This window comes from Anopheles cruzii, chromosome 2, assembly GCF_943734635.1.
Source record: "Anopheles cruzii chromosome 2, idAnoCruzAS_RS32_06, whole genome shotgun sequence".
In the NCBI taxonomy this organism is placed as follows: domain Eukaryota; kingdom Metazoa; phylum Arthropoda; class Insecta; order Diptera; family Culicidae; genus Anopheles; species Anopheles cruzii.
This window is the reverse complement of record NC_069144.1, coordinates 10,155,492-10,182,006: the sequence shown is the minus strand read 5'-3', so window position 1 is coordinate 10,182,006 and position 26,515 is coordinate 10,155,492. Positions and strand designations below refer to the sequence as shown.

General features: G+C 52.4%; 2 protein-coding genes across 2 annotated transcripts in view; one reads left to right on the top strand and one right to left on the bottom strand.

Annotated features, from left to right (window-relative positions):
• Positions 1-2,109: 2,109 nt before the first annotated feature.
• LOC128267801 (leucine-rich repeat domain-containing protein YddK-like) lies at positions 2,110-3,120 on the bottom strand. The gene has a single exon (XM_053004726.1). It carries the CDS (start codon positions 3,118-3,120, stop codon positions 2,233-2,235), a length of 888 nt encoding a protein of 295 aa, XP_052860686.1. The 3' UTR covers positions 2,110-2,232.
• A 19,806-nt stretch (positions 3,121-22,926) lies between these two features.
• Positions 22,927-26,515, top strand: part of LOC128278396 (uncharacterized) — a 14,624-nt gene continuing 11,035 nt past the window's right edge. The window contains exon 1 of the mRNA XM_053017125.1: positions 22,927-24,659. Within this exon, the coding sequence (XP_052873085.1) occupies positions 22,927-24,659 (1,733 nt within the window). The remainder of the gene's footprint in view (positions 24,660-26,515) is intronic.

Sequence of the window (26,515 nt, the reverse complement as noted above, 5' to 3'; positions counted from 1 at the left end):
ATGTTTGGCCACCGAAAGCCGCACCCTCCAGAGACTCAGATAATGCGGGACGACTCCACTGGGTAAGAGGTTCCCAATGGCGGGGGCCGACCCCTTCCTAAGGACCTGTGGCCAGCTGCCGTTTCGCGTCTGTTACCGACTCTAGCGGACCCGTTGCGCTGGTTGCGGTTTTTGGCTGCGATCCTATAATTTGCAGATCATTAACCGGGGGGCGGTGCGACCATAAAGGAGGCTTTCTCGGTGGTCGGCAGCGCACCTGGAATGACACCGCATTCGCGGGTTTGTATCGCTTTGTGACCATTTGCGTGCGTGCCAGTGACGGTGCTATAAACACGCGGAGACAAACTGGGGTGGTTGGCTTACCATAAATTGGCAATTACATGGGTGGATAAGCTTTTCTGGTGGCCGGTCGATAGCGCCTTGGGCGTTGAGAGAGGGCCTTTTTTGCAGGTGTGCCAAGGAATGTTTTCAGCGATAGAGTAGAAGTAGTGGCCTTTTGCGTATTCGAAAATGTTAGTAGGTTCCTGGAATGCGGGCCTAGAGAGGCGCCACATGGAGTTTCGGGTTTCAAAAAAGGAAGAAAGTGCATTATTAATCACCTCCCATTAACAGCTGTCACAGACTAACGGGCATCGTTAGTAAGTTTCGGGGGTTTCGTTGGACTGTAAAAAATCCGACCCATTTGTTGCTTTTAATTCGTGGTCTTCGCTTCGCTTGAAACGAGTTCCGCCCCAAACCCGAGCATATCGGAAAGGGTTCAGCAGAGAGTTTCGTATGACACACAGCACCCAGGGTGTTCCTAAAAAGGTTCGAACCATTAGGGACTTGTCCTAAGCGCATGCGTTTGCCGGTTACCGGTTATTTTTGATCCCACACTTCAGAACTCTGGCGGAAAAGCTGCCCCAAGAAAACTCAAGAACTCAAGAGGGTTCTGCTGCAGAAAGTTAAAAATAAAACAAAATTTGCAATCCACACGTACGCGCAACGCCAAATCTTCTTGCGGACTGCGGCGCCATTTCTGGTCGATCGATCGCATATTTGCATATATTCTCGTCGTCGCCTGGTGCTGGAAGTGGAAGACTCATCATATGGCGGACAAGAAAAGAAAGAACCGACACTGAAATCTGTCTGAAACGGTGGCTGCTGTGGTGCTCCACGTGGGAATGGTTCTCGTTTTGTGCCGCTTTGGAGCTGTCAGAATGACCGGTGCGATCTACCCAAGTTATGGTCCATCCATGGTCTGGTGGCATCACCATCTCTAATTCTCCCCATAAATGTGGTCGCCGACCGGGCCGACGAATTCCATCCGGCGTGGACCAAGAATTTATATTTTGTTTCTCACACGTTTCTTCATCTGGCGACTCGGGAGTTTCACTTTCGAGCGACGGATGCCGAAGTTTTTGTTTGGCCAAAAATAGCCGTCACGTCATTCTGACTGGACCGCGGCTGACTGGCTGGCTTTTGTGTCTTTTTGTGCGTTGTTTTTGTAATCTGCAGTGCTGCAGGCTTACGATGACGTGACGAAGGAACTACCTCCAGAGAGACTTGGGGGGCCTCAAGGTTATTCGATGTATCCTCTAATCGGTCCAGATCTTTTAAGGCGCGGCTCCAACCATGAGCCACAACCAGAACTTGACCGCAGAACGGAATTAGTTTGTCGGGTGATCTTCCCGATAAAAAAGCGCCTTGCATTCGATTTGCGTGCCTTCAATTGGTTCCTTGCGCCACAGCGGGGTTGCTGCTGCTGCTGCTGCGCTTGGTGGGCAAATTGCATTTTCATGTTTCACGACTCCGGGAAGGTCAGCCACGGGGGTTGCTGCCTTAATCGAGCCCTCGTTGCGGCACCTTACTCTGCACCGTGACATTAAAACAAAACACGCTGCATCATAGGCCGAGGGCGAAAGATCATCGATACCGGGACGGGGAGCCCGCAAGACACAACGCCAGAACTTCTTGAAGGCACCCCAACAGGCACAAAGACGGCCGATGGCATCGGGGGCACTTTTGGAATCTTGATAACCGCGCTCCAAAGTCGTGTGCCCCACACACAGTGAGTGACGTCGGTTCTCTCGGTTATTAATCATGCTTCGGTACCTCGGTTCTGGAGGGTTACAGCCAGCCAACAAAGCCAAGCCAACGTTCGTTCCCTTTTATTGATAGGCCCACAACACCCAGTAGGTTACGGGTGGGGTTGGTACACAAATTGAAAGTGCGATCGGCCGGCCTTCGGGCCTAGTAGCAGCAGATGCCCTCCACGGTGCTACCGCAGCGCTCTTCGTCGTCCACGTCGTAGTACGCCATCGGTTTGATGGCCAGCTGTTGGAGCTGGCGAACGGTGGAGTTCAGGTGGCCACACTCCCAGCGGTTCTCGTCCAGGTAGAGCGTCTGGAGGTGCGGGAACGAGTGGTTCACCTCGCACATGCTCAGATATCGCAGCCGGTTCCGGGCCAGGTTCAGCTCCTGCAGCATGCTGAAGCGCCACTCGCTTCCGTCCAGCACGGCCAGCAGATTATCGTTCAGCAGCAACGTCGAGAGGCGCGGCAGATGAAGCGATCCATCGGTCGTCAGCGTTTGGATGCGATTGCTGCCCAAGTTCAGCTTCCACAGATCGGTGGCCATGTGGAACAGCGACATATCGACCGTCTCCAGGTAGTTGTGGCGCAGATCGAGCGTCCGCAGGGCCGGCAGCGCCTGGATGAAGTCGATCGACTGGAAGCGATTGAAGCTGAGGTTCAGCTCGCGCAGCTGATAGTGGTGGCCCGGTTCGACCACCAGATCGTAGAAGCTGTTGTGGGACGCATCGAGCGTACGCAGATTGCTCCACAGCACCATCGTCTGCAGCGAGACGTTCTGGATCTCCAGCTTTTCGGTCGCCTGCAGCAGGTCGGCCAGCTCTTTCGTGATCGTCACCACGTACGTCGAGTCGTCCGACAGCGGATACGTCCCGATGGCCAGGTGCGGATGGTCCGGGAATTCGTACTCGGAAAGATCCATCTGCTCGACGATCGTGAAGTTGGAGATTTCGCACTCCAGCTCCCGGTGCTCGCTGCACTCCAGCTTACGGCCAGCGGCGACCAGGTCCAGTGCCGCCAACAGCAACAGCGCCAGAAAACTGACCATCGACAGACTGGAAGAAGAAGACATTCCGTTTTAGGGACTTCGGGGAGGGACGAATTTTCGTTGCACGCACCTCATCGCACTTGCCATCGCGAACCCGGTTTGGTAGAGAGTTCCTAGCACACTTCACGCTTAGCACTGGATTAAAACTGACCGCCCGGGGTCCGCTGGTGCGACTATTTAGCGCCGGCAACATATTTATATGCCTCTAGGATTAGCCGGAAAGACGTCCTCAATTAGTAGGGCACAGATAACGGCTTGTTTGGCGTGGGATGCGGCCTTTCGCGAGGAATATGTCCGCTGTGCGTGCTGATGTAACGCGTGTATGCGCCACCTTGTAATTTGGCCAGCCAGTACTCCTAGAAAGCACTCTACGGCTCATAACCAACGATCCTCTCCCAGGGTCACACTGCAATTCATCGCAATCCAACGCGAGACGAGTCCGAGACTCCGAGAACGCCTCGGAGGGAACAAAACACCGGAACACCGGGCACACGACTCGTGATTGAATTTAAATTGAAATTAGACACGGCACCGGGCACACAAGAAGGAGTGACCGTCATGCTGCCGTGAGCACGCGGTCCGCGACGTCCGCAGAGAATGGCTGTTGTAAAAGTCAAGAACGATGGACTGCAAGATGTTAGATATGCTGGATTCTAACGGCGGGGTTTTCGACGGCCGTTCCGACATGCATTTTTACACGCTCTCGTGTCTCACGATGTAAACTGGCAACTGCGGAGACGCGCCGTCAGTTACGGACTGGTAAATCGGTGGAAACGCAAATCGACATCTCAATCCACGGCACAACACGACGACGACACGGAACGAGGCAACGGCGCATGACGCATGTCCGCATGGTGGCCAGGGGATTGTGTTGTGCGCTGGCTATTTGTAGAACTGCATTACTAATGCGGAAGGCGCGTATCGTTTTGTTTCGCTTTTTTGTATGTTTCGTTTGTTTTCGTTTCGGTTTTTTATTGTTTTGTTTACAATTGAAAGTAGTTTTCATCTCGTTTATACTTTTGTGATCATGTGTTTTAGGTTTACGTTTTATATTCTAGTTAGAATGGATTGATTTTCTGCAATTTTTGTTTAAGTTATGCTCCCAACCTTTTTCTGTCTTTAATTTCTTATTTCTCCTGCTTTAACTTGTCTTGTTCAATCTTTAGAGTGTTTGCTTTTCGCACTTTTGCTTATATTTACATTGTGGACACCTTTAAGTGTAATTTTATGATTGTTTACCGTAAGTAAAATGCGTTTTATTATTGGATCTTCAGCCGATCGCTGGCACCGGTAGCCCATCATGAGGAGGGTGTTCCGTTGATCCGCTCTGGCGATAACGAAGTGGATCGCGTTGAGGGGTGGCCACCCACTTGATGCGCGCTCTTATTTGCATGTGCTATCTAAACACAAACAGTGCGCTTTGGTGTCCGTCTTAAGACCGTCTCTCTCCCGGGGGACTCCAGGTCTCTGGGTTGAGGGTTCGCTTCGGGGTCTTATCACCCATCAGCCGCGAGGCCCACGAGCGAGCCCGGTGCAGAGTGCACGGTCGTAAAGTGCAATTGTATCTTAATTGAAGTCAATTACTACGCCAAAGAGGCACCGGATTCGATTAGCCTGAACCTTTCCTGACCGACCGGTGTGTTGTTGGTCGGTCGGTTCACCCACCTTTGGGGCGTGCCGGAGGGCGATGGTGCCTAAGGCACGCGCACGGGCCCATAACTTTCACCGGGACATAGCTCCTGGTTTTTCCTCGTTCGCTGCTGCGGCCACCGAGGGGTTTTATGCTTATCGGGTGACTCATTCTCGAGGCCTTCGGGGCCATGTTTCTTGTGGTCGTTTTGCGATAGGAGCTTTATTGCCCACAGTGGAGCGGACCCCCAGCCGCAGTGTTGCTTAGTGTTGAGCGGATCGTTCCGGCTAACAATGGATAGCTTAAGAGTGTAATTGAATGTGTCCGCTGTTCGGCTTCGGGTCGCTGCATAAATGGCACAAAACAAGAAAAAAGGGTTTTAAAGTTAGCCTTAAGATTAGTTAACCATCTACCTGAATAGACTTGATGGTTTAAATGGAGAAAGAAAACATAAATGAAATTAGAAGTAGATAGTGCACAAAGGAAAATGCGAAAAATATAAAGTATTTGAAAATAACTGCCTAAAAGAAGGATTCGAATTGCCGAATGTGATCCTCGTGGTAAAGGCACAGTGACAGTGGAGTTAATAAAAACGATTGAAAATGAAGTGTGAAGTCCGGTGTCGAGTGGAGTTTGCAGAAAATGCAATTATTATTCCAATTACCCACAGGTCCCACGGGGAGCTTCCTTTCGCAAAGGCCTCTCTCTCGGCATTAAGGCAGCAGCGGGGACATGGTAAGGCAGACGATCGTCCTAACTATGTAGCGAGCGACGACACGGAAGCTGCGTTCGTTCGGTGCAACAAACTGCATCGGCCGGTATCGTCCTGCTCCGTGCCGTGCCGGATGGTGACAGTTAATAATAAACTCGTTTAATTTATTCCTTGCGTGTCGCGCGCCAAACCGCTACCCAGAAGAAGCTGCGCCCGTCCGTCCGTCGTCGGTTAGCATATTTCTTCTTCCCAGAAACTGGCTGGAACTGTGGGCTGCGCGTTACGGAAGCTGACCACACCGTGACGGCCAAGACTCGTGTGCCGCGCGCCGCGCCACGCCACGCCATGTCGCGAAAAACCATTACGGTTGATTAAGCTTTGACACCGTCGGGCGTAATTCATTCCACGCCCGGCAATAGACTCGGACCCCCGGTGATCTAGCTCGCTATGTTCAGCGCCATGTTGTGGGTTTGCCCGGTCTTCTTCCGGTTGACATGTGGTGCGTGCCGTTGAATCATTTCGCGTCCGTGTCCGTGGCACATGCGTGCGCCGTGAGGCGCAAATTGGGTCACAAAAAATTGACTGTGAAAGGAGACAAGGCACGCGAAGCCCACCATGTGCTCTACTGTGCCACTCTTGGGTGATAAATATTTAGTTTTTGCCGTTTTTGCTCGAGCGAACTCTTAAGACGCTAAACGGTTCACCAAACTGGGCGGCCATCCGTCATCCTCAACGCGGATAAATGATGTGTGCTTTATCTGTTGAGAAGCTAGTTTCAGCAAGTTGTGGTGATCTTTCAAATAATTGCTAATCATAAGTCGCTTGTGGTTTCGTCGGTCAAAAAGGCTTAAAGCGGAACTTAAAACAAATCTTTTCTGATCATTTCCGTTAAGTTGCTTCAATTTATCCAAAGGTCTTTCAATTTAACTATGTAGAATCAAAAGCCTTCCAAAATGCGGAAAGTTTCCAACTGCAATAAATGAATATTGTAAAAAGAAATCAATAAAGGTTTGTGCACTGATCCTCTTCTCCTGATCCTGATCAGCTGACCTAACGCTGCCTTATTGAGCCCATCTTCCTGTTGCGATGTTGCGAGGCATGGGACCTCCGGGGCTCCCACGTGGCCCCGGTTTGGCTTGTCAATTAAAGTTTCTTCGTGCTGCTTGTGATAAAAATGCATCAATGTTCCGTGTGATTATCGTGCCATAAAATATGCATTCTATTAAAACGGTACCTGACCGCGGCCACCAACCAGCGCATTGTGAATGAATCTCTGGCGGCAGAAGGGACAAGGTATCCCGACCTGTCTGCCTACACGTACACGCCGCCGGGTGTTGAGTTTAAGCAGCAAATTATACTAAATAACCATGTCCATGTGGCTAATCATCCGGGGGCGCCCCAGACAGAGCCCTACGGGAGAGCCGTGATGTGAGGCCCGTTTAATTAATTAATGCAATCGCGGCTCCAATCATCCGCCGTGGGGCTGTGTTGAGTTTCTAAAACATGCACGCGGCAAATTGTCGTCGTGTACAGTGAGAGAATGTTGTTTGATGTTTGACCCACATTAGGGACTAATGTGTCGCGCTTAGCGTTATAGTCCAAGGATACTCCTTGCTCCGTCAAATGTGCTCGTCGACGCGCGCTGACAATCAATTTTAGCGTAAACGTACGCTAATGGCGTCATTCTAAGGTGCTATTAGCCTCCGTGATTTGATCCATATCGTGGGAATAAATCAAGCGGCAGTTAGTCCTGCGTTCGATACATATTTCTTCTTATTTTGTCAAGTAGTTACGCTCTGGTGGTATCCGTCAATTAATTGAGGTATGAGTGACATTTGTAAACGGGGCCACCGGTGTGCCCCAAAACCTGCTGACCATCATCATCATCATCATCAGCAGCACAAGCCGTGCTGGTATTATTAAATGTTCGCAATTATTGTTCGCGTTCCCGAGGAAACATAAAAATTGAAATTTCAGTATTTTATTGCACCACCACCGCGGGCGGGTTCCATTTCCTTTCGCTTTTCGCGGTGTTCGTGTTCCGTTTGGTGCCGTGTCCGTTAAATTAAAAGAGTTTACCACACGTCTGGCGAAATATACTCTTTTCTGCGTCGTTTTGTTTAATCCGCATCGCTCCGTGGCTTTCACGTTGTGATATCGAATCGGATTGATCGGTTGAACGAATCCGAATCAAGGATTCGGAGACTGTTCTACTTTCTTAAAATGATTTAATGTTACAATACTTTCAACTGGGAGTTTTTCGGTACAAATTGTTTAAATATCGCTCTCTTATACATCAGCATAAGCCGCTGATCGAGCTCTCGTATTTACTCATTCGATCACGATCCGCTACCGGTGATCGACAACGGAAGTGACAGAGGTTCAACGGGAGGAAGATAGAGAGAGAGACAGGGAATGTAATGCTTCGTTCCCATGCTCTCCGGGGGTGACCCTGGGCACACCCTGTCGCGACTGGCCAATTGCTGCACGCACGGTCGATGATGCCGAACCGTGAAAGTGTCGGACGTGGACGAATGTGCATAAGATCGTTATGTCGCCGCCACGGAGGATGAATGAAATAATTGCATACTAATTTGGTCGCTGCTGCTGGCCACAACAACATCGGCTGCTACCCAACCCAGGCCGACAGACCAACAGCAAAAAAGTGGGAAACCGACAGGAAAGAAAAGGGGAGCTACGATTTTATTTTTCCGAGATGATGCCGAGCGGCACACGCTAATTGAGATGACGGTTTTGGTTTTTTTCGTTTTCCTTTGGCTGGCTGGTGGATGTAAACAAAATAATGGCCCCAAAAAAAGAGAAGACTCCGGCTGCTCACTCGACCCGCGAGACTACGCCGAGATCTGTCAGACAGACCGACGGCAAGCAAGCGGCATGGGAAATTGCATTGACATTAAAAAGCGGGGCCACCGCGCCTCCCGCCTTTCTCTTTTTCTTGTCCTCGGGAGTCAACACACGTCTACAAAGTAGTAAAACCGTGGCGGTCATAGTAAAACGACCATAAAATCCGGTCTCGTCATTGAAGATAATCGTTGATCGGCTCGGCGGAATAATGTAATCAATTTTTCAGGGTGCAAAAAAAGTCAACCCGCATTCGTCTCGTGAATATTAAGCAGAAATCCTGGTCATTTTCAAACCTGGTATCATCCTGCCAAAGGTTCTTTAGTGTTTGAAACTTACCGTCGTTTGATAAGTATGTTAAAAATATAAACTTAAAGTGTTTTCAATACCAAATATTTTCAACTATTAATTTTTGTTTATTTAATTTAAATTTTCTGTGATAATTTTTAGCTACTTCTCTTAGATTTGTTCACGTCATTTAAATTCTTTCACGATAAAATTTTCTGTTGTTTTTCCATGAAAAACGATTTTTTTCTTCTTTTAAATGGTAATAATATTAATTGTGCGTTACAAATAACTACCCAATCAAACTCACCCGACGCCTAAGGATCGCTATTCCGGTAGCGCTCCCTAGCGGACAGAGCTGAAAATAGAAATAATGATGCAAATTCCACCTACTCGAGGGCGGATGAGTGTTAAACCAACGGACGTCACGGACGATCGATCGCGTGATCTTCCACGCTACACCACAATGTAGAATGTAAAAGCTACATTCGCTACTGCACTTCTGCCGATCATTGCCTGTTGACTGGCTGACCGTGGTTGGGGCAATCAAATCAAGTCGTGGCCGGGCGACGCCTTTTCGATCGTAAAACCATCATCTTCCTGGGCCGCGGGGCACGGGTAAGGCGAGCCATTTGCCCCGTTGCAATAGGGAGATTTTTTATTTCAATTTTCGTTCACCAGAATTAATTGGAAACTGCGCTTCGGTCGGATTCGTGCCACTCGAACGGGTCTCAGGATTCGGTGCTCCGGCTCGGTAATTAAACTGTTTATTGCCATTCTTGTGGTGCAACGTTTCCGGCTCGCAGAGCCGAGCCGGTGAACCACGGTCCGGACTCCTCTAGACCAGGCCCAGTTATGCCTGAGGCATGATCAGTCACCACCGCAAAGATTGACGATAAGCCAGACTTCTACAACCGCGCAATCCGCGCTCGGTGGGATCAACAAAAAGTGTATTTGCCAAACTAGTAGAACTAGTAAAGGGGAGGACGCCAAATTCTACGCCGCTCTCCAATGTGGCTCAGGACCGTCTATTTCGCCGGGGAACCCTGCTGCGGTGACCGGGGCAGCATCTGATCGGCAAGCCCGCGCCCTGCGCATATTTATCATGGTTGCAACACCAGCGGCCCGGGACAGATCAACGATCGGCCGGTCGGTCAATTGCGGGATTGCGGTAAATAATGTTGTTCGAACGGATCGAGCATAAATGTCTCTACGCAGTGTGTGCACCGTTGCGTCATGCTGGTGCTGCTCCGGCTGCGCAATCTGTTTGCATTCGAGAATCGCCAACAGCCAGCCAACAGCTTCCGATCGATCGCTGAGCGATCATTTAGCATGATTAGAGTGTTTTTGCTGTTTAATAGCCGTGGCCGCGCGAGTTTGATAAGCAGTTTATAGGCATTTGATTGGCCCGGAACGCAGATGTAAATTAGCGCCCCAGCCCCAGGAGTTATGGCGAGTGACGCGATTTTTCAGGTGGTCGCGCACGGTAGTGCCCGGCAGCTGACCCCGGCAGCCGTTAACATTTTGTGACATTTGTAGAGCTTCCGATTTTATGGCCGTTCAGCCGCCGAAGACCGCCAGTCATTTGGGTGCATTAAGCCACCGTCATAAACACTCCCTAAACCGCGTGATCGGCAACCGATCGCGGAGCGACTTTATTTCAACATAAAATTCGCGAACGAGCGAAAATCGGTCGCCGTCGCCAGTGTGCAGCACACGCCACGCCACCATCACCACTTGATCGTAAACTTGGGCGGCCCACTTGGGCAACGCGCGTAGCGGCGATTTGCATAAAATGCTGCGCTGCAAGTGAGGAGGCGTCAAAGTACCGGTTCTACGTCCCCGGCTCGGTTGCGTCGGTGCGATCGGGCCCTCCAAAGCCCACGGGACGGTCGCCTCACCGCCTTCATTCATCCAAATCGACAGGACACGCGGTGCCGCGGGTGCTGCGGGCCAGCATAGCTGCCGGCCTCTGGTGATGCCTCTCTAGCCCAGCGCGCCCATAGCATTTGAATTCGATTTTTTTTCGATTGCAGTTTCGCGCGCGACCGCGTTTCGATCCCGCGTGTCATGACGATGCCAGACGATGCAAAAAAGAACGAAACGGAACGGGGAACACCTTGTACTCGATTCAAAAAATGTATGTTTTCCATGGTGGCGCACCCGACGGCACCACTCCCGGCCCAGGGCACCGCACCGCATCATCGTCATCGCGCTGGGCTCGCCGATTCCGATTTTGCGTTGGCGCTTAATGTGTCAAGTAAAAGGCACAGGCCGTTCACGGGGGTGGTGAGGGGTGTGGCCCTCCGGTCATTGACCCCGGGTAGAGGAAGGAAGCCATTTGGGATGGTTGCAGCGAAGGTAGGTGCCTCAATCGGCACGCAATCGGGAGTGGCCCTTCATCGATCGGGGTGATGTTAGGGTTTTGTTGGGGGCTTTGTTGCCATTTGTTTATTCTTGAGCATTAGGCACTTTTTATGTTGTTTTGTAATTCATTTTTGAGTAATTCTGGTTAATTTGTCATCGATTTATGTGGTTTGAAAAGATTGATCGATTGAATCGATTGTTTCACTCTTCATTTTACATGTTCTGTTTTGTTTATTCTAGTTTTTGTTTCTTTTTTGTTATTTTTAGACATCTTTCATTTATTTTTTCAATATTTTTTTTATTACTTGTTCAGGTTTCTCTTCTAATCAGCCTGTTCTGTCTTCCTGTTGTCCGTGTTCCGTGTTTAGATGATGGCCACCCGATGGCTAGACATTTCCAATCGGTAACCAATCTCGCATCGAGTTAATTGATTGGGTGCGGTCTTTACCGCGACAAGTGTCAAGAAGAATTGCGGTCAGCTGTCGAACGCGCAGCAATTACTAACGCTGCTGTGCTTCCCGGTTGTGATAGGCGTCCCTAACGAGGTCCCGGGGTCTTGGACGAATCTCGTTTTGGACTGCGTCGCGTCTTGTACAGAGTTCTTTTCCGTTGCTTTTTGCAACCAGAACTCGGCCTCGGGTCGCCTTAATAACTTACGGTTGCCCACGGGCACGAGCGAACCCGGGCCCGGCGTTTCCTCATTTCATTTTTCAACTCCACCGGCAACTCCGGCAACTCGCCTGTTCGCCTATCATTTGATCGTCTTTTTATTATCGGAACCGACTTCCTTACAGCCGCCGTTTGCATGCTCTCGTCGGATGCGATGATGTTGAGCTATTGAATAATGGATGCGAATGTCGGTGGGGCAGATGCCGCCGCCACAGAGCGTGTGGCGTGTGGAAAGTGGGAAAATTCAATCTGTTTTTCCACACTCTGTTCGCCTCGGCACGGACCAATGTTTTCTCCCTTCACCGCGGGATCGGAATAATTTGCCGACGATCGCGCGCATTCTTTGCAGCCACTTTCGGATCTGTCGGATTGAGTTTCCTTTTCCGTTTTCAGCAGGCGCGCGAAAAAAAATTGTGTCATCATCTCGTGTGCCGGCGAAAGGGACTCCAGGTATCGGGGCGTATCGGGTTTCCAGCTCGCCTCGTGTTTGATGATGCGAATCGCGAGCCCGGCGCATGGTAATTGTAGCGAAACTTGTGCCGCTCGAGTGGCGTTGGGAATGTGAAATTAATGTCACATTCGCGGGCTCTTCGAGGGGCTTCATGTTGAACGCCGGTTTAAAGCGTTGTTATTGAGTTATTAAAATTTGGTTTTTTTTTCTTTTTCTTTTAGGTAAGTTCAATCTCCTGAAGGATGCCGCCTTCTTCAATCTGCGATCGTAAGTGATGCGTCGTCGTAACAAGTGGATTCTTCTTCCCGGTCCATCATCGAGTGTGGGTCTTCTACAACATGTGTGCCGTGCTCGGTCAGTCCAATCCATGGGCCCGGGCGGCTGCCTCTAATTAAGAATCTCAATCTTGATGTGCAAACGAGAGGAACAATCGGACACAATGATACTGTGCACCGCCACAAAGTGCCGCCCGATCTCGATCATCTCGAGCGGCGGGATGCGCCTTCTCGCGGGATGAAAGTGAATCAAGACGCCATCATCGCCCAAGGGCCCCGATGTCTTCAGCGGCACAAACCAATGCATCATCTACCAACATATCACACACCATCATCTCTCCGGCCAGCGACTAATCTTGAAGACGGGGTGGCCGCGGTCATCGGTCGCGCGCGCCCTCTGACGGAAACTTTAGCAAGCTTAAGCTGCTGCGCGTGAGAAAATTCATCGCTGCGCGCCATGTTAATTATCTGAATCCGGCCGGCGGACGCGGTTGCTCCGGTTCTCCTTCGGATAGGGTCAGTCACCTGGCCTGGTGCCTTCTCGGAAAGCTTCCAAGCTTCAATTGTTTCCCGGGGTTTTTTCTTTCTTGAACCGTTTATCGTGTCTCCTCCGCAAGAAGCTTACGAAAGTTGTGGACGTGTGGCCAACATAATTTGTGACCATCGCCGTAGCCCGTTTTTGGTGCTGGGGCGTCTTGCGTGGGCCGCAGACACATTATTGTGCCGACGACGACGGCGACGACGACGACTCCTCCGTACGACCTTACCTTTGCGAGGGCACGAAAATTTCGTTTCGCTTCCCGGCCACGACCACGACCAGGACGGTGATGGTCACTTGTTGCCGGCCTAGCAGCCTACTTGCTGCCGCCGGTAGGTGGGAGTCTGTTAACTGTCCGTTACATGCCTATAAACTGAAATTAACACGATTTTTCCCGGACGATCCAAGGCACGATGCACCGGCGGGTCCCGAGGCTGCACGCACCGCACCGACGACGCCTCTCACCGGCAGCGTTTATGATAATTTATGATAAAGGGTCAATGTATCGCCAACGCGCCAATCTGAAGTGGTGCCTGGTCTGCGGTTCACTGTTCCGTGCCTCTTCCGGTTGAGGCGCGTCCGATAAGAACCGGGACACGAGTAGTTCGAGAACTCCTCACCATTTGGCCTCATTAGGTCTCGATGATGGGAACGTAGGCGCATTTTTCTTCATTCCTGTGCTGCTCTGTCGATGCAAACTGGTTTGGCCCACCGCACAAGACCTACAAATTATACGCAAACAGACTTTCAATGCAAAGTGCGGAGTATGACCTTAAGGCTAATGTTTGCATAATCAGACGGTTTCGGACGGTTTTTGCTACGAAATGGAAGCGTCTTATCGGTCATCACAGACACAGGGGTCCCCTTTAATCTTGGTGGAATAACTCTTGGAAGATATATTGGACCGTGTTCCGGGCTGGGTCGGCCGGCGTTTGAAGCTCAGCCAGCAGACGGTTAGTCTGTTCGCTCATTCAGCGACCCCGCCTGTGCAGACTCCGATAATAATGATGCGAAAGCAAAGTAAAGAGCAAGTGCTACCAGCTGGTCCGGAGTGGCCGACCAGCACGAATGGCCCCCTACTAAAGCTGTCATGCTGTTTCCCATTATCAGCCCGCTTTTCGTTCTAATTAGGAGCCGGCGGGGTTCGGGTTGTCGAACGCGCAGATTGCGGTTCTTTCGCATCACGATGCAGAAGCTGGTAACGATCGAATATTAGTACCGACTTCCGCTCTTTCGCTGCATGTGGCCCGTCCTCTGCCATTGATATGCCTTTGATGTGACGACGGATGTTGGCTCCATTTGCGTGTGCCAATAATTTACTGTGGCCAGTGTCTGGTTTGCCAATCCAACAACCCGATTGTGGACCGCTGGACCGACCACTTACTGCTCTGTTTGAAATTATTTATAGTTTTGGTTGCTGCAACAGGATGTCTGCTGGGACCACGGCCGGACTCGAACTGTGGTTGCCCTTCATTTTTACCTTACTTTTCGCGTCGATTCCAATCGCGGTGACCGGATTTCCTGCGCGCACGCTGATTGGGCGCGACCGTGGCGACCGTGACTTCCGGCCGAGAATGATCACAAATCCCAGTCGCGGATGAAGAGTGAACCCCCCGCGGTTCGGTAATCCGAAATCTCACGCACCCAAAACTGCATCTCACGTTGCAACATATTATGCTAAATAATGCACCCGGGTCGATTGGAGAGCGAAGGAGCACTGATTTAGTAATTTCAAAACCAATTTCCTCCCGTCTTCGCTGTGTGGTGTTCCGTGTTCGCCACAGGGAGATGTTAATTAGGAGTGCCACAATATTTTATGCCAGCTTCCGGCCCGGCCGGCTGGCCGATCGGCCGTATGGTGAGTTATTTATTTGTTTTGCGATACACTTTTCGTTTCGTTTCACCACGGTGCTGCTGCCGGACCGGACAGCCGCGACCGTCGGATATGGTGTGGCCACCACCACGCTGTGATCACAAAAGTGATATTGATTTATCAACAGTAGCCCTGGGCGTGGTGTTTGCGCTTTGTGTGTGGATGCTGCTCCCACCCCGCGGGGCGGATGATCATAAATAAACGATCATATCAAAGACAATATTTCGAGTGAGACTTGCAGTTTAAGGAAATGGGTGGGGAGCGAAAATCGTTAGAAACGGGTACTTGAAATGGCCAAAAAGCATTAAAATATAATCATATCAATTAAATTGGCATCGAATGAATAATAATAATAATCTGTCAAATGACTAAAACATTTCATAAAGCAAAGGGTATAAGAGATAGTACTTTCGCTTCACCGTGAACTGTTCAACTTTCCATCAACTTATCAATCCAGCGAATGCTCCCGGAGAGAGCTACGAGAGCTGAGAAGAGAGAGAGTCTCCTTCACCGACAGAGAGAGAGAGGTAGAGTTGCTGATAAATCACTGGCTCATTTGCTGGGAAACGCAGTGGGCTGTGAGAGAAGGCGAACGCAGCGCGAATCGGTTTGAGAAAACCGGTACCGCGACCCACACGCAATTCGCGAGTCAAGAGAGCGCCTCTTGGCGTTTGTTGTGATCGTCGCCGCCGCCGGAGAGTTGCAGACAGATCGAGACAAGACGCGCACCGCAGCGGATCGGATCGTTCGTTCTTCTCCGGGCGTGCCATAGTTTCCGTGCGTGCGCGCAGCGCACAGAAGAAGTGTCACCGAAAGCAATCGTGTCACCGACGAGCCGACTCGGAACGCGTGATTCGCGCTTTTATCGAGTGTTTTGTTGCTCGTTTAGAGCCGCAGTGCGTGTGTGTGTGATTTATCTTTCGCTTCAAGCTCCTGGGCTAAGGTGTTGCAATCGTAAAAAAAAATAATCGTGCAACGCGTGCTGCGATGCGATAAAAAGTTTAAAGCGAGTGCGAGAGTGATTCGTCCAAGAATGCACCAACAAAGTGGCCGCGACCGGGGGCTTCCGTGAATTGATTAGCGTGTTCAGCGGTTTACCCGTTTTTTTGTGTTCCTATTTTTCACGGGAGAGGGCCTCCACGTTGCAGCGGGGCGCCAGCCCGGGGGCGATCCTTATCGATTAAGCCCAACGCGCGCCGGTTTGTGGCAATCGAAGTGAGCCGCGTGGTGGTGATTGCGCCGGAAGATAGAGCCCACCGGTTGGCCCCATTTCGTTTATGTCATCCAAACTTATCGGGTCGGGTCGGTGCGGTCCAGACTCCTGTTCCCTAGGAGAGCGCGAGAGAGATTGTTGACACGCCACGGAAACCGAGAGTGCCTTCGGCGCAAGCATACCTTTTGCGACGAGCGGTCGGTGAACTCCGATCCGATTTGTCCACCGGTAGAGAAGTGCATCTAATTATAACTCCCCCAGGAGGAGTATCTCGACCCAAAAAAAAAAGAAGCGGAGACTCGAAGCAGAGAGCGAAAGTATGTCCACCGCGCTGCTCTAGCGAGCTGAGGGTCCGCTTTCCCCAACGACTTCTCAGCCAAGAACGACTCCGAGTAGGAGGACACGCGAAACGTGGCAAGAATCGGCTCGATTGTCGCGTGCTGCGTGCTCTTTCGACGCAGATTAATCGAGTGCAGATCTATTGCAAATTGGAGGAGGGCTTGGCTCAATGACCTAGCGCCAATCAATCACGCCGGAAGTCTGTTCCGCCGTCGCGACTTCTCGACTTCTCGGCGATGAAAGTGGCTTCAGCTCACGGAGTTGAAGATCCCCAGACATCCTTGGAACTGCGAGGCGCCGTATGCTGTAATCTGCTGCCCGGACCCCCCGGACCCACCCCGGGACCGCACGGGGAGCGTAGATTAATTTTATCGTCTTTCGCAGATCGCAGAAAGCGATCGCGTCTGCGGGAGAGAATTTGCGCAACTCGCGATCGTGCCTCTTTGCGCAGACTCCGACCGTTTCCTGGACGTAACGAGTCGGACCTGCGCGGATCCTGCAGAGATACCTGTCCCCGCGCGGATCGCGTGCTACGCTCGATCGTGCCGTGCAAAAAGTGTGACTGGTGTCAATTAATTTTGATTTATTACGCTACGCGTCGTTGGGTGACGCGTTCCAGAGGGCGTTTTTTGGGGAACCCTAACCCCCCCACGGTGTAAACAGTGGTTATCGAAATGAGATTTAAATATTTTCGGTTGTTCCCACCCGTTGAGCAAATGGCTCCCGACTTCGTGACTTGTTGGCTGGTGGAGGAGTGTGCGAAACCTTCTGGGTTACGCTACCCGCAATCCAATCATAACGAGGCGTTTAAGTAATGACCGTTCATCATCAACCGATCGGGGTTTGTGGTTCGCTCCAAAAAATGTGCTTCTCATTCTGGCTCGATTTGATACTTAGTGGTGCTGCCGGCCAACCACTTCCTTCTTGATCTGTCTCAGGCTCAGACGGCGGCTCGTTTCGTTGGGTCGTCTCGTCCCAAATCACGATCGTGTGGCGGATCGGATCGCGAGCGACATAATCAAAACACTGTGGTGCCTTAGCGTCCTTTTTTTGCGCAAACAAACCGCAACGGGCTTTGATGAGGCGCGGCGCGAAAGACCGCGAAGCACAATGTTTACAGACCGCTTACTTGCGCAGCCGCGCACACCCCCCATCTATCAAATCGTAATCGTTTTCGGCGGACGGCCCGCCGACTGATTGCAGATTTGTGCATATTTGCAATTTTGGGTCTGCCGTAGCGCCAGTCAGACAGTTTGTTTGCGTGTCCCCCCCAGAACTCAAAAGGCGCACCAACGAAGCGAGCGAAGCACAAATGATCGTGCAAATTCCGATCATCGACAGGGCTCATCTCAACCCGTCGTTTGAGACGGTTGTGTATTTCCTCATTTGACTTCCAAATCGGGGGGCGAGCTGAGCGAGCGGAGCGCGTTTTATTGGGCATTTGACGATGGCGTGCCAAATGGTGGTGATTTTTTTCGGCCAACTTTATGATCTACGATGGATCATCATTAGCGGCGGCGGAAGAAATCATACTTTGTGCGCAACAAATCGTGCATTTGTCCGAACAAACTGACGGTTAATGGCCTTTTACGGGGCGGGCCGTTTGAATAAATTTGAACCAATGTCCGTTCGAACGATCGCACGCTGATTGAAAGTGAAAATTTGTAGAGCTTTTTGCTTGTCGTGTGCGGGGGACACTAATCTCTACCACCTTCGCGATGCATCCCACGGGTCGCGGTCAGGTCGCGTGATGCAGGAAGAAAAACGTCCCAAAACCGTAGGAGAACTCAGACGCCCTCGTGCGCCCGCGCGAGTTGGTAATGAAAAAAGCGCGAGTTGGTAAAATGGCTCTCGCCAACGACGGTGACGACGACGGGCCGCGTGTGCGTGCCCCGCGAAAATAGTGCATTCCGTCTTTTTCTTCTTCCGTCACTTATAAGGGGGCCAGAAAAAGATTTACGAAAAACACTTACAGACCGCGATGCGCCGTTCTCTTGATACGAGAGCGACTTGATTTTCGGTGGCCAAGATCTCGGCGCGTGCGCGTGTCATGCCCAAATAGGACCGGTGGTGGCTTTCGCGAAGACAGAGCTCTACGCCTCCGAGAAAGCTGGCCCCCGAAATGTGTGTGGGGTGCCCGGCCGACCCGGCCGACCGACCGACCGACCGACCAAATGTGTCAAATGTGACAACTCTTCGCGAAGGCCAACCTCGCTCGCGATCACTGTTTTTGCCATCTGGTTCGATCGGGTCGGGTGTGTGTGTGGAATATAGGGTCTAATCGAGCGCGCAGCGAGGGGTCACAAAGGGTCTCGCCAATTGGTGCCGCTATTTGTTGGAGGAGCCAGTACCAGTGCCCAGTGCGAACCGGCACACACACGGTATCATAACTCTTTCAAAATAGCCTGACAGCGCAGATAGCCCCTTTGAGATCGCGCCGTCTTTTGGGCGGTTCCTGCGGGTGGTCGAACCCCAGCTGATTTTTTTTGGCGGGTGTCGCTTTTATGTGCTGCGCTAATCAAGTGGCGGATTGTTATGGCTTTTTTCGGCTCGGTCAGAGGTTATCCGCGTTAAATGGGAGATTACAGTAAACACGCACCAAGCAGAGGAGTGCCACGGCGCACGGCGAACAATGTGTACTTCCCGTGGGCTGGGGTGGTTCAAAAAGTCTATAGAAAGTCCAAAGCCAAACAAACGAAATTGGATAAATTTAAGTTGGAAATTGATTGTGACTCTTGTGATCGAATGCATTGTTCCATTTTTAGCGAATGCGGCACACATTTTGCACAGAGTTTTCTGAAACCCAATATTTTACTCAAAATATTGATTATATTGAGATGGCTTGTGCTAAATCTCTTTCAGTCCGTTTAATGTACTAATTGAAGGCGAAGAGTCCTCATACACTTTCAACATTCGTTCATAAACTGACTTTGCTTTTATAGATACTTGATTTTTTCGGTTGTAAAAAATACTGTGACACGTCGATACTTAATTCTAAAGTGACTTGTAAACAAAGAATGAAGTGACTGATTTAAATGAAACTTCACATACGTTCATATGAAGAGTGTACCAATTAAAAAAAAAATTAGGCTCGTAGCAGCGCCCTCTGGTATCGATCGTAAGAACTTATTGAACACTTCAGTGGACTACTTAGACCTAAAAGAGTTTCAGAGGCGAATGTTTTCATCAAAGCATATTAAATGTAGAAAAATGCCAAGGAACACTTAATCAGCCACCAGTTAAGACTCCAAAAACTCCGTTGTCGACCGGAGAAACCTGATCAAGTCCAACACAAAACCCCCCCGATCGTGATCCTTTCTCAGCATGACTTTTTGAACCGCCCCCCATCGGTCGAAGTCGAAAGCGCGTTTTGTTGTTTAATTTACTTTTGAACGACAGGCGAATTTAGTCATTTTTTCTGTGTGTCTGTCGCAATACGTCCGGCCAAAGATGTGACGACCCGGAACGCAGCAGCTCGTGGGGCGGCGGACACGTAAAGAAAGTGTCTACACGATTGTGCCATAACGATCTGTTGTCGTTGGCTGTGTGGGCTCATTCAGGCGAACGTAATCGAAGACGGCGGAGGCTTATAATCCATGCCATGATGTTGCCGAAGCCTACTTAACCGAACACTTTAGCGCAGTGCAACGATCGTAAATAAGGATATGCAGCAGCGCGGCTGAGAGATCAGCCCACCTGAGGGACCTATAGAGTAGAGTGCTGTTGCTGCAGGTACGGCCACTACTCGAAAAGGCCGCCACAAAATTGGCACAAGGTCACCGTCTCATACCGACACACATCGCTTGTACCGTTGCGAGTGCGTTGTCCTGTGCGCGGCGCAATCTTTGGCCAAACATTTTCGGAATCCCGTCTGACCGTTGGCGGGGCGGGCGGGGTGTGAAAACAAAATGCCGTCTGTGGGTGCACATTATCGCAAATTGGCCTGAAAGGTCTGCCACAGTGTTTCTTGGAAGTGCCCCCTGCACTCATGGATTGCTAATTTTTATTGCCTCGCGTGACTCAGGAATCCGGGATCCAGGGCAAGAACCTGGTACGACATAACAGCAACGGAGGTTACGGAAATTGTCGTCGAATGTCGTCAGTACAAAAAAGGGCAGAAACGACAGAAGGTTCTCTGACAAGGAGACGACCCCATCCGATTGACCCGGGTCGTGGCTGATAAGCAATCACGCGTCGGTCGGGAACTAGCGGCGGTTGTTTTCGAACAGAAGCATAGGGTTAGAATCTGTAGCGTAGCGGTTGATAAAGACACCAGACAAAGAATTATGGCCTCCTGGTTGAAACTTGGCGTGACAGTAGAAAGTGGGCAAATGTCAAACCAACTCAATCCGCTCTCCAGCCAACCATCTAGTTGGCGGCGCAGCCTGCTTCATTTATAGCCTTCGTCTTTCATCTGATTCGCTCTTTGAGGTGGCTTCTGCTGCTGGAAGTCATCCTTTGGTGAGTCACACATCGCAGTGACCATTGTGTGTGCGCTTGGGTAAAATTGGCCAATCAGTCCGCTGCCATCCACGAAACCTGAACTCAGCCGTCGTCGTCGTCGTCGCCGTTTTGGGTGCTTTTGTGTCGAGCGTTATTTTCCTCCGATTCCGCTCGCCCGCGGAACCAGTTTCTTTCGCTGCTGTGGGCTTCGTGTTTGACGTAAGCGCGCGTATACCTCAAGCCCACGTAAGCTTTTGCATCTTTTGCTTCTTGGGCCGAAGGAACGCGGGAGATCCGCACGGGTTCTGCTGCCACGCAACACACAATATGACCCGGGGCGTCTAAAGTAGATCAATCATAATTATGGAACTGTGTGGCTCCGGTGAGCGCGCGGTGTGTCAATTGTTGCTCGGCACCACCAGATAATCTTCTACAACAACCTGTTTTGGTGGCCCCCGGGGCCAGTTCGGACGGATGTGGCGGAGTTTCTCTAATAAAGCCACCTAGCAGCCTTAGCGTGGCGATCAAGATATTGCGTTCTTATTAGATTCCGTCCTGGTTTTTGGGGCAGCTGTTTAGACAACTGTCCATTGTGTGTGTGTCTGTCTCAATTTAATGTGCGAAAGTTGTGGTTCCGCGGCCACCACCACACACTATTCAAACATTACCACCCGCGGGCCCCGCGTCAGCTGGACATTCGCTGCGACCAACAGCGCGTTTATTTTAGTTCTCTGTCGGCGGCGGCGGGATTCCCGTCTAAATTAAGACCCAAAGGACCAGGCCAGAGCGCTGTTAGACAGTGTGTTTACATTCGTAGCATGTTCCACCTGTTCGCCCAAGGAGTGTGTGGGGTTCGAAGACCTCTCGCGGCTGCTGAGGCCGCTGATGGATCTTGATGCTCTCGAATCGGGCTCATCGGGGTGTGCTGACCCCGCTGCCATTACTATAAATCGCAAGGCAGGAATCGCAAGAATTCGCCAACTCACACACACTCTCCAGCGGCCGCGGGCCGCGGTGACTCGAAAGCAAATGTTTACTCTAGGTCTCAGGTCTACGGGGGCCTCCTGGAATGACTGAATGGCAAATATGTAACATTCCGCTGAGCTCGTTCAGTTGTTTGCATTATTATTACCGCGGCCACTGTGTGCGTGGTGGAGCTTACCTTTTAATCTCGGAGGCATCAACGTGAAGTGTTCTCCTCCGCAAGGGTCCGCAAGGGGTTATGAAATCGCGAATTACTAGTGACTAATTGTGGTCTGGTTGGTTCGGTCGCCCTTTTTGAGGCTCGCCCTCGCTGGAGGGGAATTCAAAGCTGTGTTGCTCCAGTTTCCAGTTCCACCTCTTTCGATTGGCCGCGAACCCGATCAAGCCCTCCGGTGAATGAATCGAGCTCTCAGGTGCATTAGTCATGGTTCTGTGGTCCCCTTAGCGTCTAGAACCCACGTCGGGCGCGCGTTCGCTCTATTGTCGCGATCGATACCATCGAATGGCTGGAACAGCTTCACCAACTCGGTGGCCATAATCGGTTGGCAATGGTGTCTAGGGGTGCGTTTCGTTGATTGTTGCTCGGTTGGTTGACCGTGGCGTGGCGCACCGCTCTGTCACATCCTGTTCGATCGTGATCGTGCAGCGCGCAGTAAGGCCTTGGCCAGGCGCGTAGGTGTTTTTCCATTCCCCGACCACGAGAACTGTGATTTGTTCAACCGAAAACAGCGCTTTTGACAGAACTTGGAACTCTCAGTCGCACGCACACGCGCGCATCCGAGTGCGATCATCTCATCTTCTTCTCGTTCGACAGTGTGTGCGATCGTGTCGATCGTCGTAGGCAGCCAGAGCCGCGGCGCTTCCGTGTGGACATTAATCATTCGGCGTAAAGTATCGGACGGGCCGAGGCGCTCGTAAAGTGTCGGATCAAATCATCGCCAACTAACGACGGGGCCTCCAGAGTCCGCGCTTGGTGGTGAAAGTGAGAAAGTCGGTGCTCGCCCTCTCTCTCGCTCTCGATGATGGTGAAGGGGCCGCAACGCTTACAGCGACTGGGACAGTGTTTAGCAATCGGATGACAGCAGCCCGAGCACCTGCCTGTGTGTGCGAGTAGTTCCAAGAATAGTGTCAAACCGCGTTGTCGAACTGCGCCGCCATCGCCATGATGGCCGATCTGCCGGATGATGTCAGGCGGCTGCACGCGGACGTCGAGCGGGTGGTGATGCGCAACCGTGTGATCGACCTGGACAAGAACCGCATCAAGTGCCGCAACCGGAACCGTATCTGGCCACGGCCGTCCAGTTTTCTGAGCTTCTTCAAGCAATCACTCGGCTCATCGAGCTCGGCCTCGTCTTCCAGCATACTGACCAGTGGTGGTGGTGATGGTGATGCTGGTGCCGGCTCTGATGCTGTGGATGACCCCGGTCCGCTCAGTGATCGGGCCGCTTCGCAGCCACCGTCTGGGCGTCCGGCGGCGGCGGGTGTTCCACAGCAAAAGCTGGACCTTAACATGATCCGCAAGCTGGAGGAGGAGATCTACAAGCGCGGCCGGGAGCAGCGACCCCCGGACGAGGAGGCGAAAGACTTCCACGAGTTCTACTTCAACCACGGGCCGGGCCGTGGTCGGCCCGGGCGCCGTCCCGGCTCGGAGCGCAAGACGTTCACGGGTGCCGATACGAGCGCCTTCAACGGGACCGATCACCGTGCCGTCTTGCTGGTCGACCCGAGCGCTCTGGAGCCGCTGCTGTTGAAGCGACCGCTCAGCGAGGACGAATCGCGGTTAATACCGCCGCCGACACCGCTACCGCCCCAGCAGCAGAAGGAGGGCCCCAAATCGATCATCATCGTCGACAACAGCCGCTACTATCCGGTGCTGATGCGGTACGACATCAACGCGGACCAGATCGAACGCCAGCGGGAACAGCAGCTGCAGTTCCGCCGTCAGCGGACGGAAAAGCTTAAAATAGACACCGGTGCCCCGGTGGTGGTGCCGAAAAGCTGCCGGCCAGCGCCGCCATCAGCGCCAGTGACGGCACCCGCCCGACGATCTGCGGCCGCGAACCTCTTTCAGCGCTTCCTACAGCAACGGCGCAGTCTGAACCTCTCGGTGCGCCGCAAGAACCGTGGCGGTGGCGCTGGCGCTGGTGGGCGATGCCCACCACCCGAGTGTCCCCAGCTGCCACCACCGGAACCCATCGTACGACGGCGTCCTCCCGTCCCAGTGGGCGATGGGGCCGATCGGAGGCGATCGGTGGAGCCGAACAAGCTGAAGTTCGAGTATCTGAAGCGGATGGCCCGGTACGACTGTCCACCCAAGCAGGGGCTTCAGCAGGGACGGCGAGTGGCAAGCGAACCGGATCTGGTGTCACGGCAGAACTGGAAGAGTGACGGGTTCGTGCAGCACCTGCGGCGCTACCGACTGCACTGGAGCACCGGGGACCTGGGTAGCCTTGGCCGGATGGTCGAGAGTGGCAGAAACTTTGAAAACATTTTTGACAGCACCAGCGACCACCTGTCCGCCCGACTGTCCGGTGCCACGGCCATCGCCACCGCTACCCATGTGACGTCCAGTTCGAGCTCTTCGTCGGTGCCCCTGTCGACGGGAGGCTCCGGATCGACACTCTCTTCCACGGCGACCAACTCCACGACGGGGAGTAGTTCTTCTGGCCAGCAGCAACGCGTGCTGCAGCGCCGCCTGGCGGCCGCACTCGGTGGTAGGCATCCGGGGGGTGCTGGCACCAAACCACCCATTTCGGCCCAGTCCGCCACCTCACTGGCGGCCGCCGCCGGCTCTGGTTCCGGCAACGGCCTCTTGCGAAAGAAGTCCTCCTCGTTCCGCGGCGTCCTACGCCGCACCAACACTCCGGACGTCGTCAACACGTGGGTGTACCGCAAAAGGTAAACACGGAGCGGCCCTTCTCCGAACATCGGTCGGGATGGACTTTCGATGTCACTCTCACGGCGAGCCGTTTCATCAAAACGTCAGTGATGGTGCAAGACCAATCACGAATATGTTCTGACCTCCATTTTTTGACAGAACCGTTACGTCCGACTGGTCGGCAGGCCGTGTTAAGGGGTTGCAGATCGTTTTGAGGGCGCGCGCACAACGATCGGCGTCGGGGTGTCGTGAGCTCATCACGCGTCGACGATGCCACTCTCGTGTTCCGTCATTCGGGGAAGTGCAGCAGCGGCAGCAGCCGCAGCATCGATTATGTCACAACGCGTTCTTGTGGCGACGCAATTTTGACCCTCGCCGACAGACCAACCGACGGTGATGATCGGTCGTGAATGTGGGTCGTGGACTTCTCGTGTTGAAGAAACAAATCTTAGACACTACGATCTATTTGGATACACTGCTGCTGCTGCAGCGGCTTCGGCTAGGGATCGGGTCACTTGAAGCTGAGTTCTGAAAAGACGTGGCCAACGGGCGAAAGGCGTCGGCTTCGTATCGGCCGACCAGCCGGATTGTTTTAGTTTTTTTACCGAAGGTCCGGATCCCGTCGGCGACAAGTTCCCTACCTACTCAGCTACTGCTGGCTGGGCTGGCTGGACGGACCTCTGTGGGCGCTGGACGTGTCTGCGACCGACATTCGAGGCTGCTCTTCCCACGGGTTTTACGCGGGTCCGCGCGCAAAACGTGCCCCAATGTGCCAATGAAGAAAAGAAAAAGACGTGCAAAAACATAACCCGCTTGCTACCCGAGACACTCGAGCCGCCCGGTTCTGCAGGCACGCAGGAGGGCTTTTTCGTGGGCTGAAATCTTGGCCACCGCGCCCATTCATTGCACCCATTCACCGCTGGGGACCGTACGGCCTGTCGTCTTCCGAATCGTCCCGGAGACACTTGTTCTGCGATCCGACCGGCAGTGGTCACTCCTGGCATGGAAGCATCCCCCGGCATGGCCACATTCCTTTCAGACACAACAGCAAGTTAACGTTGCGAGTTCTCAAATTTCCGCACTGGAGTTCTGTCTCTCTCATTCTGGCGAGCGGCCATGTTGGACCCGTGCGTCCAGGGGGCCTTATCAGACGCAGTTAATCGGAGGCAGCACCGGCCACAAAGCGGGCTCCCTCTCTCTGTCTCTCTGCTTCGCTTGCAGAAAGTGCCGGCCGCGAATAATAAACATCGCGCGCAATAGAAATACGAAACCTTCCGCGGGCTCTGATATTCCAGCCGGATCGACGGGGCCTTGGAGAGAAGGCCTTGGTGCGCGATACCTGGACCGCGATGAGCCGACCGCGTGGACCGGAAACACAGTCACTGAGTGTCCGTGGCGCCCTCTGGCGCGCTGACGAGTGTCCGCTTTTGGAAAGGCGCATTTCGGGTCGTCCGGGTTTGGGACGTCGATGAGGTCCCGATTATATCGCCACCACCTGGCGCCGAAAGCGTTAATTTATTGACCGCGACTACTGCCCTTTGGGTCGCGTCCAGGATCGCGTGGGCCGTGGCATTGCGTGAAATTTAATCCAGAGAAACGCAAAGTTTTTAGCACCGCAAAACCGGGCAATTAGTGGCCAGTCAGCCGGCGAACGGGTATAACGGGTCTTTTATGGACCGTAGATCGTGGTTCCCTATTTCGGCAACACGACGAGTGGGTGAAACTCTCGTGCTGCTGCAGAGTCCAAGGCCAGATTGGCCGGCCGGTGGCGTTGACGTCGTCGTGACCTCTCTCTGTTTCTTATCGACCGATGGTGCAAAAAATATGCTAGACATCGACGACGACGTTCCCGTTTACGATCTGTGTTCGGTTCCTT

Coding starts and splice junctions, on each gene's coding strand:
- LOC128267801 (XM_053004726.1), bottom strand. CDS start 3,120: ATGGTCAGTTTTCTGGCGCTGTTGCTGTTGGCGGCACTGGACCTGGTC.